Source organism: Bison bison, unplaced genomic scaffold (assembly GCF_000754665.1).
Source record: "Bison bison bison isolate TAMUID 2011002044 unplaced genomic scaffold, Bison_UMD1.0 scf7180017863706, whole genome shotgun sequence".
NCBI lineage: Eukaryota > Metazoa > Chordata > Mammalia > Artiodactyla > Bovidae > Bison > Bison bison.
The window spans coordinates 37,020-51,323 of record NW_011494278.1 but is presented as its reverse complement, the minus strand read 5'-3'; the positions used below and the strand labels follow the sequence as shown (position 1 = coordinate 51,323).

Sequence of the window (14,304 nt, the reverse complement as noted above, 5' to 3'; positions counted from 1 at the left end):
GCCAGGAACAGCGGCGTCTGCTCCTGCGCGGGAGGAAACAGCGAAGGGCGAGGTCAGGGAAGGCCACGCCCGCAGGACTGGCCCTCCTTCTTGACAGCTGCCCCGCCCCCTCAAGGTTTTCGCAGTTCACTTCTCCCGCTCCCAGTTTGTTAGGGGCCCCATCTAACCCTGCCATCCTGTGCGTCTTTATCGGCTCCCGCCTGGAGAAGGGAGCGGGCGGCCCGGGCGTTGTTCACGGCGGCGGCCCAGTGCAGCGCTGTTTTTCCTAGGGGACCACGTGAAAGGTAGTTACCGCGAGGCTAGGGGCCAGACGCCTGGGTTCCTGTTTCCCACGGGTTCTGGTCTTGGGGGAAGGGCTGTTCCGCCCGCCGGGTCCCTCTGAGGCGGAAGCGTTGTCCGGGTGACCGTCGGCCTGCAGGAAGCGTTGCCCCTGGTGACGTCACCGGCGCGCGGGAGGGACAATAGGGCATTGTTCTGGGGTCTATGGGACCGGCAGGCCGCGTCCCTCCCACGAGACCCCTCTCCGTTTTCACAGACACTCTTCCTCCATCCTAGTTCCCGGTGGGCAAGGGCAGCGTGTGTGTGTGTGTGTTTGAGGATGCTGAGGGCAGACTCAAGTGCTTCCTGCTGCTACTGCTCCGCAGATTTACCACCTTCACAGCAGGGTGGGAGGGAATATCCCAGCTTCCGGTTGGTTCCTCTGCTGCCCCCACTCCCCCATTTTTTAGATCTTACCTCACACCCCATTTGCTCAGTTTATAGCACAACATCAACTTCTCCAGATCCATACCCCATTTGTCTCTGGCCCCCACATCTGCTTGGGCTGCAATCAGTTCTTCAACCAGGTCTTCGACAGCCAGCCTGGCGGCCAGCATCAGGGCTGTGGTCCCATCCTCTGTCCGTGCATCCACTGCAGTCTGTCTGCTGCGGAGTAAGAGCTGGAGGGGCCAGAGAGGACCAGTGACTGCTGGTATATCTGGACTGTTAGCTAAGGCCCCTTGCACTGCTAACCCACCTCCCAATCCATATTCAGTCTTCTGTTCTTGTTTCTCTGTCAGTCCCCAATCATCACCTTCCTCTTTGCCAAACCCTGGAGAAGGCTTTTGCCCAGCCTTACTTGCAAGTTTGCCCAGTGTCCTTTAGCAACCCCAGTGTGCACTGACCTGGCAAACCTCCCTAGCATCAGCAGCCACAGCCGTGTGAAGCGGGGTGCGCCCTGCCCGGTCTGGCTGGTTGGGGTTTGCTCCAGCCTCGAGGAGGCGGCGGGCAGCGGTTGGCCGGGAGAATCGAGCAGCCAGGTGCAGGGGTGTCTCCCCAGTGCCCACAGTGTGAACCTGGGGACAGGCCCCTCCCTCCAGCAGAGGTTCCCAGGGCTCAGGACTTCCCAGCCATGTCTCCTGGTAGGTCCTGGACTCCACGCCCCCACAGCAGACTGCTGACATCAGGGGTGTCACCCCATCTGTGGATGAGACATGAGACATGGGGGACAACTGGGAAAGTGGGAGAACATGGAGGCCTAGGGAGAATCACGGCCTGAGGTGTCAAGAAGCCCAGCTTGGGATCTTGATTTTTGTGTGGCTTGTGTCAGTGACTTTCTGTTTTACTCTGGGCTTCGGTTTCCTCCTCTGTAAAAGGAAGTGTCAGGCCTTAATACTTTAACATTTTAGAGCAGTGATTCTCAAACTTGAGCCCTGGTTCAGACTCATCTACAGGGCTTGTTAAAACACAGATTCCCTGGTATTTTGAATTTGAGTCAGAAGCTCTGGAGTGGAACCTGAGAATTAATATTTCTAACAATTTCCCTGGTGATGCTGCTGCTTCTGTCCTGGGACCACACTTTGTTCTGAAGCACTTACTCTGGTATTAGTTTATCCAGTTCAGATATCAAAGGACTTTGTGATTCTAAAAGGGGTCAAAGGGAGTTTTCATTTTCTTGGTTTAGGATGACTCACGTACCAGGTCCCTGGGTGTCCACGTCAGGGACATCCATCTCAGAATCCTGGGGAGGAGTCAGCATGGCTGCCTGGGGGAGCTCTTGGCAGTCACTGCTCAGAGACCAGAGCTGGCACTTGGGGGGTGAGGCCATTTCTTCAGCCTTGGGGATCAGAACAAGGGTCAGTGAAGGCAGGGTGACTTGTCCCTTCAACCCCTCCATCACTTTAGGACCACTCTTGCCCCAGTGCTTTCACCTGGCCCACCTCCTCTCCTTCCTTGGGGACTGAGCACATCACAACACCATCCTCATCCATGTCTGCCTCTGCTTTCAGTGCCCTGGAAGGGGGTGGGTGGGGAGAGGACCTTCAGGGCCCCAGAGATTCCCAGCAGCCTTCCCATTTCTCTCCCCTTCCTGTCCCTTCCTGTGTCTTCAGCTTCTGCAATAGCATCTCTTGTTGCTTCTGATCACCAATATCTCCACGGGAAAGAGTCCCCTCCCTGAGCCCCAGTTCTTTCTCACTCTCACTTGAGGCCGATGCTGTCCTCGCCCAGCGGGGGTCGACGTCGGCGGGAAACTGGCTGAGTCCGGGGCCTGCGAGTGAACCCAGGGGGCAGCCAGAGGGCCCCATGCTCTCGGCGCTTGCGACGGATGAGCTGGAGGACGAGAAGAGCCCCGAGGGCTAGGAGAAGGACCCCGACCACTGGGGAGCACAGTACAGGCCAGGGAAGCTGGTTGGCGGAGGGCTCTGGTGGAAGAGACACAGAAAAAGAGGCCATGCCTGGTGAGGCTGGGTACTCTGGTGAGACCTTTGAGCAAGTTCAGATGCCTCTTTTTGCCTCAGTTTCCTCAACTGTAAAATAGGAGTAATAATAGTACTTGCCTCATAGGGTTTGTTGGGAGGATTAAATAATACTATAAAATGCTTAGAGCAAGGCCTGGCACATAGTAAGTGGCATATAAGAGTTGTTATTCTTCCATAATGCTATGAACTGTTTGATTTGCAGATGATTGGATAACTCTTGGCTTATTAGAGAGAGTAGGCCAGAACTCAAGGTTTGTGGGCGGTCTATGATAGAGGTTAGGATAAAAGACTCAGGGAGATGGAGCTTGCAGAGCAAATGGGTTGTGAGGAGATATACTTAGAGAAGAAGGTTAACAAGGGTAAGTCTCCACAAACAACATTTGGGGTCTCAGTGCTTCTGTTTCATTTGACTTGGTTGAGGTTGCTGGCATGAAAGCTGGCCTGGGAACAAAATTGGGGAAATGACGGGATCACCTACCGGTGCCTGCACGAGGGTGGGCAGCCAGCAGGGGTCCTGGCAGTAGGGGTTCCAGGGCCCCCACTGCAGCCATTGCAGCAAGGAAGCGGAGTAGGAGCCCAGGGTCCCAGGGGCAGCGGGATGCAGGGCGCTCGGGGCCACAGTGGGACAAGTCCACACCCATCACCACCACAAACCTGTGAGGAAGAGACCCCTGGGTTAGTCCCTGGCTTCCCTCTGCCAGTTAAAGAACTGATATCTTTCCTCCCCCACCCCGCCCCGCTGTTGTCCTTACCCAGTGCTCAGGGAATCTGTCTCCTTGCCTGTAGGCTCTGTTTGGGGGGCTGCTCTCTCCTGCTGAGAGGGGTCTGGGGTTCCTCCTAGCTCCTCTTCTGCTTGGGCTCCAGGATAGGGGTACACCATGTCCTTGCCTTCACTGTCCTTCCTCACCCAGAGCCCTACCCTCAGAGTCAGGGACAGCACCCGGGCCAGGGCGAGCAGCTGCTGGTCCAGGGTTGAGGGGCTCAGCACCACCAACAAGGCCAGGGAGGGCCCCCACTCTGAATTTCCATCTTCCGGCCTGCAGTCTCCCCCGTCCCAGCCACATTCTGCCGTGTTGCAGCCCTTCTCGCAGTGTCCATTGTGGAAGTGATCGCGGCAGTACTGGTCATAGGCTGGACTGTGGGGTGAGGAGATGGCGGCTCAGGACCCTAAAGAAACTGGATTCCCTCGTCCCAGAAAGGATTCCTGATACTCTACAGACTCTAGGGCTCTGTTTTGCTTAGTGGGGGCAGTTCTGGAGTAGTGGGTTTACTCCCTGGACGGTAGCTAGTCCAGACACCCTAATGTCTACTGACCTTTGTTTCCTAACACTGTCCCCTCTCTACCCTCCCCAACTCCTGGCTCCCTAAAAGGGAGCCCTTTTCCCTCAGGGATGCTGGTTGCTAGGGGAGATTCTCCATGGCAACAGGAGTTGCCTGGCTTGAGGCCAGGGTTCCCATGATACTCAGAGGGTAGCCCAGACAGGCAGTGCCCTCTTTCTTGGTCCCCACGTTAAATATTCATGCTGCCTCATTCCCTTGGGTTGGAGTCTAGTGTCTCCTATCCCTATTTAGCGATGATTATTAGAGTGGAAGCTCCCCGGAGCATGAGGCTATGGTCACACTGTAACTCAGACTCTTCTGTGTCCTTCTGTCTTCATCCTGCCTCCCCCACCACCCCCTGCCCATCATCCCAAATCAGTTTCAGGCTCACGTGCAGGCTGGAGGAGTCTCACAGTCGTAGCCATCAAACAAACACTCTTCAGAGTCACACTGTGGGTGGCACTGCCCGTCCCGGAAAAGAAGCCAGCACCGGGAGTGGGAGGGGCAGCCCTTCCAGGGGTCTGGGACCCCCAGGGAGCAGTCCCCCCCATCCCAGTTTCCTCCTGGGCCACTGCAGCCAGCATCACAGGCCCCATCTCCACTTCTGCCCTCGCATCCCTTGACTCCGGGCCTCTGACACCGGGGCCCTGGAGAGCTGGCAGGGCAGGAACAGCGAAAGCCTGGGCCCCCCAGCCCGGGGGTCTCTGAGCAGCTGCCATTGTGTAGGCATGGAGAAGGAGGGCCACAGCCTGAAGGAGCTGGTGGGGTCAGGCAATCCGGACCCCCATAACCATTGAGGCAGGCGCAGCGGGGTGGGAGTCCAGGCTTGGGGGAGGGCAGACACAGGCCACCATGGTGGCAGTGATGGAGACCACAGGAGGGGGCTCTGTGGCTGCAGGTGGGGCCTTCAAAACCCTGTGGAAAAATGTAATTTGTAACAACAATGAAGGGGAAAACAGTTATAAAGGGGAAAAAAGTGTAATTTGTAATAATAGTAAAGGGGAAAATGTAATTTTAGAGTTAAGTTCACCGGTGTTATCTTTTAAAGAAAATAAAGGAAGGCTATGCATAAACTAATATTAATTTGTATTTTACTGTACCATGAACCAAGGTTTAAGATTAACCTAGGGCTTCCTTCATAGCTCAGTTGGTTAAGAATCTGCCTGCAATGCTGCAGACCCCAGTTCAATTCCTGAGTCGGGAAGATCCGCTGGAGAAGGGATAGGCTACCCACTCCAGTATTCTTGGGCTTCCCTTGTGCCTCAGCTGGTAAAGAATCTGCCCGCAATGCGGGAGACCTGGGTTTGATCCCTGGGTTGGGAAGATTCCCTGGAAAAGGGAAAGGCTACCCACTCCAGTATTCTGGCCTGGAGAATTCCATGGACTGTATATGTATAGTCCATGGGGTTGCAAAGAGTTGGACATGATGGAGTGACTTTCACTTGCCCTGGGGTCCAGTGGTTAAGAATCTTCCTGCCAAGGCAGGGGACACAGGTTCGATCCCTGGTCTGGGAAGATCCCACATGCCATGGGGAAACTAAGCCTGTGTGCCACAACTACCAAGACTGCTCCCTGAAGCCTGTAAGCCATGGCTACTGAAACCTGTGTGCCTAGAGCCTGTGCTCGGCAACAAGAGAAGCCACCACACTGAGAAGCCCCTGCATCACAACTAGAGAGTAGCCCCTGCTCTTTGCAACTAGAGAAAGCCCTTGCACAGCAATGAAGACCCAGGGCAGCCAAAAATAAATAAATATGTATATATGTATAAAGATGAACCCAGTTTCATGCATTTGAGGTCTATAAACAAATACACACACTGAGTTAAAAGAACTTATTCACGGTCACCCAGCCAGCCTTGTGGACCTTCCCACAGGCAATGTCCATGACTTCTGAAAGTTCCATTCAAACTTTCACCTGATTCTGCCTTTCCCCGTCACTGCTTCTGAGGGTCACGTCCCCCTCTGGACCTGAGATGGCTTTCTCTGATAATTCCCTCTCAGGTGCTCCCCCAGGTTCCCAGCTCAGGGTTTCTTTTGTGTTAGCGTTGGGGGCAACAGAGGAAGCAGCTTGTGGTCACTCACCTGGGGACAGTGGCAGGTGAATCCTGGGGGTGGCCCTGCTGTGGCCTCACATGACCCGCTGTGGGCACAGGGCTGGCTCTGGCAGGGGTCTAGCTCCACTTCACACCACTGGCCTGCGGAGGGGTGGGATAAAACATGACACTCCTTCAGTTGCTGCCTCCTTCCCAGCTCATTCCTGGGAGTCAGCCCATCACTAGCTGCACAGGTGCAGGCATGGTGATGCATGTTCTCTAGGCTGGGGTCTGAGGCAAGGGAATGGGCCAGATGATTAGGCTACCTTGTGGGTGGGGCTTGTCTGGGCTTCCATGGTCAGTTCAGCTATGGCTAGAGATGTGCACGCCCCTATCTCAGGCCTCACCTGTGTGTCCAGGCAGACACTGGCAGTAGAAGGCATTGGCCAGAGAGTGGCAGGCTGCAGTGCCTGTGGGGTGACAGGGCCGGTCCAGACACTCATCCACGTCCCCCTCACAGCGCAGCCCCACAAAGCCTGGCGGGCAGGCACAGTGGAAGCCTCCGGGTTTGGAGATACAGGTCCCCTGGTTGTGACAGGGCTGGGATTGACATGCGTCTGGTTCCTCTGAGCAGTTCTGTCCACTGTAGCCGGGTGCACACTGGTAGGCAAAGAAGGTCAGACAGGGAACCAGTAAGTGAGCCCCTCCTGGCACTCTAGGGGACCCAGTGCAAGATGGTCTGCCTAGCATCCCACCTTCCAACTCAAAGCATCACTCAGCTCACCCTCCATCACAGTCACGTGTAGCCTAACCCTTTAACCTGAACTCCACATGAGACATTATTGTTCAGTAATATGGACCTTGTCCCCTTCCAAGTCCCAATCTCTATAATTCATTACCACTAGATATAATTCCATTTTTGATAAAACCTCCCTCTTCCAACCACACATCTACTGGGTTCTCTCATGCTTTATTAATTTATAAGCATTTATTAGACTTCCCTGGTAGCTCAGATGGTAAAGAATCTGCTTGCAATGCAGGAGATGGGAGTTCAATTCCAGGGTCGGGACGATCCCCTGGAGAAGGGAATGGCAACCCACTCCTGTATTCTGGCCTGGAGAATTCCATGGACAGACCATGAGATTGCAAAGAGTCAGACACGACCGAGTGACTAACACTTTCACTTTCAAGCATTTATTGAATTGCCTACTTTGTGCCCAGGCATCTTTTCAGGCTCTAGAAATAAAAAGAAAATTAGAACTGCTTCCCTGCCTCCATGAAATTCTCAGTCAACCAGAGAAGAGACAGCTATCACTGATTGTGTGATTTATACACATAACCTCTAGAACTCTCCTGACCACCCTCTCTATGGGTCATCTCATATGATTCTCACTTCGCAGAAAAGGAAACTGATTCCTTGAAAGATAAGTGCCTTGCACAAGTCACACAGCTGGTAGGTGGCAGAGCTGGGATTCAGCACAAGTCTATGACTCAGTAACTCATGACCTTAACCATTTTCTGATTGTTGCATATCCTGCTGGTGAGAAAAGGGTCACTGTGAGGTCTGTACCACGTGCTGAGTTCTTGCAGGAGGAAGGAGAGTATGCAAGAATGGAGTACCAGGAAGGTTTCAGAAAGGTGGAGAAAAAACAATTCAGAGAGTGTCAGGAATGGCCAGAGGGTTGGAAGAAGCAGACGAGGGAGGTGGGAGTTTTGAAAACTTCTGGAGGAAGTAGTTTCATGAAAGAGGAAGTAGAGCTGAGTAATGGGTGCATGGGGGTTCACTACTCATCAGTACGCTGTTTTTGTGTATGTTTGAAAATGCCTGTAATAAAAAGTTAAAAAATACATCGAAAATTTAAAGAAAGAGGGTAGTTATGGGATTATGCCTTCTATTCAAAGTCATGGTTGTGAGTACATGGATCAGGTTGCTTGGAATTAAAACCCAGCTGTGCCTTCCTGTCCTGCTCAGTGACCTGAACCACCAAGGAGAGGCCCTAACCCAGTCTGGAGAGAAGTTAGGGACATTTCCCTGAGGCAGGTGCCTCCTGGGCACCAGCCAGTGGAAGAGGGGTGAGGAAAGCCACCGAGGAGCCAGTCTGGGGTGTGGGGAAGCCAGCTGCAGTTTTGTGTTGCTGGAGCAGTTGAGTGGTGGGTGAAGAGAGATGAGGCCTGAAAGGGAGGCAGGGCTGGGTCACGCTGGCTTGGGACTTCACTGTGAAAGAGGTGGGCAGTCACTGAAGGGTTTTTGCGTTTTTTGGCCATGCTGCGAGACCTGTGGCATCTTAGTTCCCCAACCAGGGATCGAACCTGGGCTCCCTACACTGGAAGCATGTCTTAACCCCTGGTGAAAGTGAAAGTGAAAGTGTGAGTTGCTCAGTCATGTCTGACTCTTTGTGACCCGATGGACTGTAGCCCGCCAGTCTCCTCTGTCCATGGAATTCTCCAGGCAAGAATACCGGAGTGGGTTGCCATTCCCATCTCCAGGGGATCTTCCCAACCCAGGCATCAAACCCTCACCTGTTGCACTGCAGGCAGATTCTTTATTGGCTGAGCCACCACGAGGGAAGTCCCCACTGAAAGGTTTTAAGTAGGAGAGTGACAGGCCAGCTTAATGTTTTCAACAGAGCACCCTAGTGGTGGAATAGAGGGTGAACCTTTAGGAGGACAAGTGTGGAGGCAGCGATGATATTAATTATTAGGAGGCTGATGCAGGTGTCCAGGTGGAATGAGATGAAGGCCTGGACTAAGGCAGTGGGATGAGGGTGAAGGGGCAAGGACAGAGCTGAGAAATATTCAGGAGGCAAAACAGCTTGACTTGGTGGTTGGTTGGACGTATGGGGTAAATGAAAATGCCTTCTCCCCACCCTTTCTGCCCCCTGACTGCTGTTTTCCATATCCAGCCCAACTTTGTCTTCCCCCCCGCCTCCTCTAGACCTTCTCACCTGGCAGAGATAACCGTTGGGTTGGGCCACGCAGGTGGCCCCATGCTGGCAGGGCCTGGACTCACAGGGGTTCACCTGGTCCTGGCATATGCTGCCTTGGAATCCAGGGGGACAGTGGCAGAAATGGGAGGGGCCGCTGTCAATGCAGACGCCTCCGTTCTGGCACAGGGAAGAGACTTCTGTGCCTGGGAAGAGAGACAGTAAAGCTAAGTGGGTTGGGAGGATGCGCAGGGGCCCCAGATACTCAGCAGAGAGGTCCATGGAGGGGCCACTAACACATCTGGGGTGGGGGGAGGCCACCTGGAGCCTGAGGAATCAGTAGGCCCCTGAAGCTGAAGAGATTAAGCATGTTCCGAACATGGATGGACCTAGAGATTTTCATACTAAGTGAGTAAGTCAGACAGAGAGAGACCAATACCATATGATGTTGCTTATATGTGAAATCTAAAAAATAAAACAAATGACTATAACAAAACAGAAACAGATTTACAGATGTAGAAGATTAATTTAGGATTACCAGGGTTAAGGAGGGAGAGAGGGATAAATTGGGAAGTTGGGATTGACATATATACACTTTTATATATAAAATAGATAACTAATAAAGACCTACTGTGTAGCACAGAGAACTCTACCCAGTACTCCATAATGGTGTATATGAGAAAATAATCTACAAAAGACTGTTTCTTTTTTAGATTCACTTTGCTGTACACCTGAAACTCATACAACATTGTAAATCAACTATACTCCAATTAAAAAAAAATTAAGTTCCTTCTCCTGCATATTTTGTCAGAATGGAGAGAAATACCTCTTCTTTGATTTAACAGAACATTATAAGCAACTGTATTCTTGGCCTTAAACAAGTCTCAAGCAAGGAAGAACTCAAGAGAAACTTCAGGTGGAGACACTTGGCTTAACAGTCTAACTCCATCCCTTGGGTTTTGCCATTCTCTGATGTTCGCTTACTGATTTCCATCTACCGTCTTCACAATGGTCTCTCCCCTGAGTTTTCATATCAAAACTTATTTGAGGACTTCCCTGGTGGTACAACGGATAAGAATCCTCCTGCCAATGCAGGGACACGGGTTCCATCCCTGGTCTGGGAAGATTCCACATGCCTAGGAATAGCTAGGCCCTCAGGCCATAACTGCTGAGCCCATGTATGGGAACTACAGAGGCCCGTGCACCTGGAGTCCGTGCTTTACAACGAGAGAAGCCACCACAATGGGAAGCCCCATGCAACACAATTAGAGAGTAGCCCCTGCTCTCTGCAACTAGAGAAAGCTTGTGAGCAGCAATGAAGACCCAGTGCCACCAAAGATAAGTAATTAAAAAAAAAACACTTACTTGAGCAAGGAAGGTATTCTTTTACTAGGGAATTGGCATAACATCCAAGTGAGGGGGTCATGGTGGAGTGTGTTGCGTGTGGTCAGTTAAATGTGGTTCACTCTGAGTTATGATGGTAATGACAGTGTTGAGTTGTTCCACCCTGGAACTGGTTATGTCCCTGGTGATTGTGTTAAACTGGAGTCTGATTGGCTGGGCTGCGTAGTGTTCCTTGAGTTGTGTTGAACGTGGTTCTAGGAGTTGAGTTGTGTTAGGCTGTCCTGGGTGTTGAGCTGCAGCTTCAATAACTAGTTGGTATGTGTTGCTTCAGCTTTTAGTCGATCAGTTGGCCAACTGTTGTGTGTGGATGTCCTTAGGGGTGGGTTAGAGGAGGAGACCCTTTTGCTCTTCCTCTGCTCCCTAGCCGGTCTTGGGTTGGTACCTTGGCTCAGAGCAACCTTCTGGCAGGAGGACAGCGGCAGGTTGCAGAGAGGCCCAGTCCATCCCTGGAGGCACAGGCACTGGAAGGAGGGCCCAGTCTGGAGGCAGTGGGAATTTTGTGGGCAGGGCTTCTGGGCGCATAAGTCCATCAGCGTCTGAAGGTTAGGAGGGAGTGTGAGGCGGGAAGGAGCATCAGGTTCCCAGGCCCAGAGATGGTCCTCTGCCAGCTCCTCAAAATCCCTTCCCCCCAAAACTCTCTCCTGAATGGTCTGGGACCAGGTCACCCTCCCTGATTTCCTTGGATATGTGCATCCCAGAAGAGTTGCTGGGATCAAAAATCCTTTCAGCGAGCCATACAGACATCAAGCTCAACTCCTAGACTCCCAAACCTCCTTTCACCTCTCCCAAGCTTCCGTGCTGCCCCCTGTCAATGCCCTAGGCCCTCTAACTGGAGCTTTCCCGCCCCCTCCTTTCTCTGCACACCTGGCTCCCGGCCCCTCACCTGACAGCTGCCTCCTGTGTAGCCAGGGGGACAGAGGCAGCGGGGACCCTGAGGGCTGTCTTGGCAGGTTGCCATGTTCCTACAGGGGCTGGATGAGAAAGAGAGAGGGCACAGTAGGAGGAGGGTCAGGGAAACAAGGGGTGGGAGTGTGTGACGTGTGAGGAGGCAACTGCTGGGGAGGGGGGAAAGCCGGAGGGAAGGCAGAGTGGAAGAATGCGGGGCTTGGGGCGAGAGGCAGCACGGAGCCCCAGAGGAGACGGAGCAGAAGGCTGGCCAGGGCTCCCTCCCTTCCTCCAGGGGTCTGTGTGCCCTGCTCACCTGTCTGCGCAGCTGGGACGGGTCCTTCCCTCGCAGTGTGGGCCCTGGAAGCCTGGGGTGCAGAGGCAGGAGAAGGTGCCCGGCTTGTTCACACAGGTGCCCCCATTGAGGCACAGTGCTGGAGAGAGGAGGCTGTGAGGGGTTGGGTTCCTTGCCTGTAACCTGGCCTGTGACCTCAGTCACACACAGGGTACCACCGCCCTACCCTGCCAACTTCCCCACCCAAACGACCGCTCTCTGTGTCCAGTTAATTTTTTTACCAATGTACCCTGATCCCCTTCTGCATCCTTCTGTGGCCCAGCCCCAGGATGTGGTGGGAACTCACCAGAGGCACAATGGTCAATGCTGGTCTGGCAGCGGAGCCCCGTGTGGCTCAGAGGGCAGGTGCAGGAGTAGCCCCCAGGGCTGGGGCTGCAGGAACCACCATTGAGACAGGGCCCTGAGTGACAGGCTGTCACCTCCTCACTGCAAGTGGGCCCTGAGGGGAGTGGGTGGGGTCTGAGAAAGTGAACCTTCGTTTTCTCTCTTCCTTTTCCTTCCCTTCCTCATCTCCATTCCCACTGTTCTCCCCCACCCAACATTTTTTCTTTTCTCACCACCTTCTACACTGTTTTCTTTGGCTGTGCCTGCAGCATGCACGTGGAATCTTAGTTCCAGGACCAGGGATCAAACCCGTGCCCCCTGCAGTGGAAGCGCAGAGTCTTAACCACTGGACCACCAGGGAAGTCCCAGTTCTTCTTGGTGGTGACTGAGACCCAGAGCCCTTTGGACACATGTCTCCACTGGCCTTGCCTTTGATTTAGATGGTGGTCAGCCCAGGGTATACATGGTTTAGGGAGCGCCTCACCTGTGTAACCTGTGGGGCAGGTGCAGTTGTAGCCAAAGGGCTGGGGGTGGCAGGTCCCTCCGTGGGCACAGGGGGTGGAGACACAGCCCCCCAGATCTGTGTCACACTCTGGTCCTGTCCAACCCCCATCACACACACATGAAGATCTGGTCATAGAAAGAAAGAGGGGGTTCTCTTCTCTCTTCCCCACTGGTCAGACCCCTATGACCTCTCTCTTTCTGGTCCTGAGACTCTGGCCCCTTTCTTTTCTCTCAGCATTGCCCTCCTTTTGCCTGACAAACCCCACTAATTTTCTCCAACTAGATCTATCTATCCATTTATTCCTTCTATAACTTGTTTATTGTCTGTTTTTCTACATTAAAACAAAAGCTCCATGAGGTTAGATATGAAAACTTGGTCTCTTTTGTGCTGTTTTCCCGGTGCCTGGAAAAGTATCCACACGTAATAGACACTCAATAAATATTTACTGAATGAATGATATGAATTGGTCCTGGGATTTAATACATTTCTTTCTGCTTTGATCCTCCCAAGTCTTGTTTCCCTCTTTATTTATGAACTCTCCCCTCATTGGATAACACTCACCAGTCAAGCCCTCCCATTGGTTGTGATCTCAGAACTTTGTCCTCTCCTTCCTATTCCGTATTGGTCATTTCCTACAGACCAGCACCTCACTGGCTGTCTTCTCCTGCCCTAGCTGAGGAGGACCCAGAGGAGACTATAAATGGGGAGGGCCTGGAAGATGTTACCTCTGGCAGTGCCCATGGTGGCAGGTGCAGTTGTCTTCTGTGGGGACACAGCCTGGGTTTCCATCAGGGCAGAGGCAGTGGGCATTGTCCTCCTGATCCTGACATTTTTGTTTGGGCTGGCACAGGTTGGGGGCACACAGGGGAATTTCACAGAGATGGCCTACAGAGATGGGTCAGAAAACAAAGTCCGTCTTTGTCCTTGATGAGGTTGGAGGCACTTCTTATGCATGACTTGCTCACTTCCCATTACCCTATCCTCCAGTGGCTCCCTGATACCTCAGGATACCAACTTCTTCAGAATGACACATGGGGTCCTGCATGACATGACCTTCCTAGAAGTGCTACATTTCTCACCTTTGCCCTGGCACTCCAAGTTCTGGATGTCCTACATTTCCTTAAGTGGGGCGTGCTTTTCTGTCCTCCCCCTGCCCAGTGCCTTTGCACGTGCTGTTATCTGTGGCTAAAACACACTGCCTAGCATTCTGTGTTGACAAACTCCTGCTCGGTCTTTACGACTCTGTTCAGCCATCATTTCTCATCTCTAGTCTGGGTTGGCCAATTCTTTGTGTTCCTATAGGATCCTATGCATTCCTCAGAGCTAACAAGAGACCTTCTGGTCTTTCTGCAGTAGATTTAAAGTCACTCAAGGATAGCAACTCAACTTTGTGTCTGTGTCGGCACAGTAGGCACTTAATAAATGTTTGCTAAATAAGCAAATGAATGGCTTGCCTTTGAATCTCCTCCTCTGCTCCTGGTCTCCAGTCATATCATTCATGTTGAGCCAGATGTGAATCCTACAGTAACACCCTCAGTGCCTGTACGGTTGTGCAGATTTTGCACTGCACAACTTTCAGGGATTCCATTCTCATTCTGTTCTCACATCCCGATCCTCAGACACTCATCAATGACTCCACCCGAGTTGTGCTCAAATATCCCTCCAGTTCTTTCCAACCTCTCCCCTGCTGACCTGTGAAGCCAGAGGGGCAGACGCAAAGGAAAGCTCCTGGGAGGTCAAGGCAGCTGGCTCCGGTGGGGCATGGGTCACTCAGACACTCGTCCACCTCCTCCTGACAGCGTGGGCCTTCAAAGCCT

General features: G+C 52.8%; 1 protein-coding gene across 1 annotated transcript in view; it reads right to left on the bottom strand.

Annotated features, from left to right (window-relative positions):
* NOTCH4 (notch 4) overlaps positions 1–14,304 on the bottom strand; it is a 25,038-nt gene that overhangs the window by 1,282 nt on the left and 9,452 nt on the right. The window contains exons 10-29 of the mRNA XM_010833546.1: positions 14,180–14,302; positions 13,213–13,372; positions 12,467–12,612; positions 11,945–12,097; positions 11,620–11,737; positions 11,302–11,389; positions 10,801–10,954; positions 9,036–9,220; positions 6,498–6,750; positions 6,140–6,252; positions 4,450–4,973; positions 3,491–3,874; positions 3,217–3,392; positions 2,462–2,681; positions 2,190–2,271; positions 1,957–2,095; positions 1,164–1,459; positions 791–938; positions 168–265; positions 3–23 (exon numbers count right to left, since the gene is read on the bottom strand). Coding sequence (XP_010831848.1) covers positions 3–23; positions 168–265; positions 791–938; positions 1,164–1,459; positions 1,957–2,095; positions 2,190–2,271; positions 2,462–2,681; positions 3,217–3,392; positions 3,491–3,874; positions 4,450–4,973; positions 6,140–6,252; positions 6,498–6,750; positions 9,036–9,220; positions 10,801–10,954; positions 11,302–11,389; positions 11,620–11,737; positions 11,945–12,097; positions 12,467–12,612; positions 13,213–13,372; positions 14,180–14,302 — 3,581 coding nt within the window. The remainder of the gene's footprint in view (positions 1–2; positions 24–167; positions 266–790; positions 939–1,163; positions 1,460–1,956; positions 2,096–2,189; positions 2,272–2,461; positions 2,682–3,216; positions 3,393–3,490; positions 3,875–4,449; positions 4,974–6,139; positions 6,253–6,497; positions 6,751–9,035; positions 9,221–10,800; positions 10,955–11,301; positions 11,390–11,619; positions 11,738–11,944; positions 12,098–12,466; positions 12,613–13,212; positions 13,373–14,179; positions 14,303–14,304) is intronic.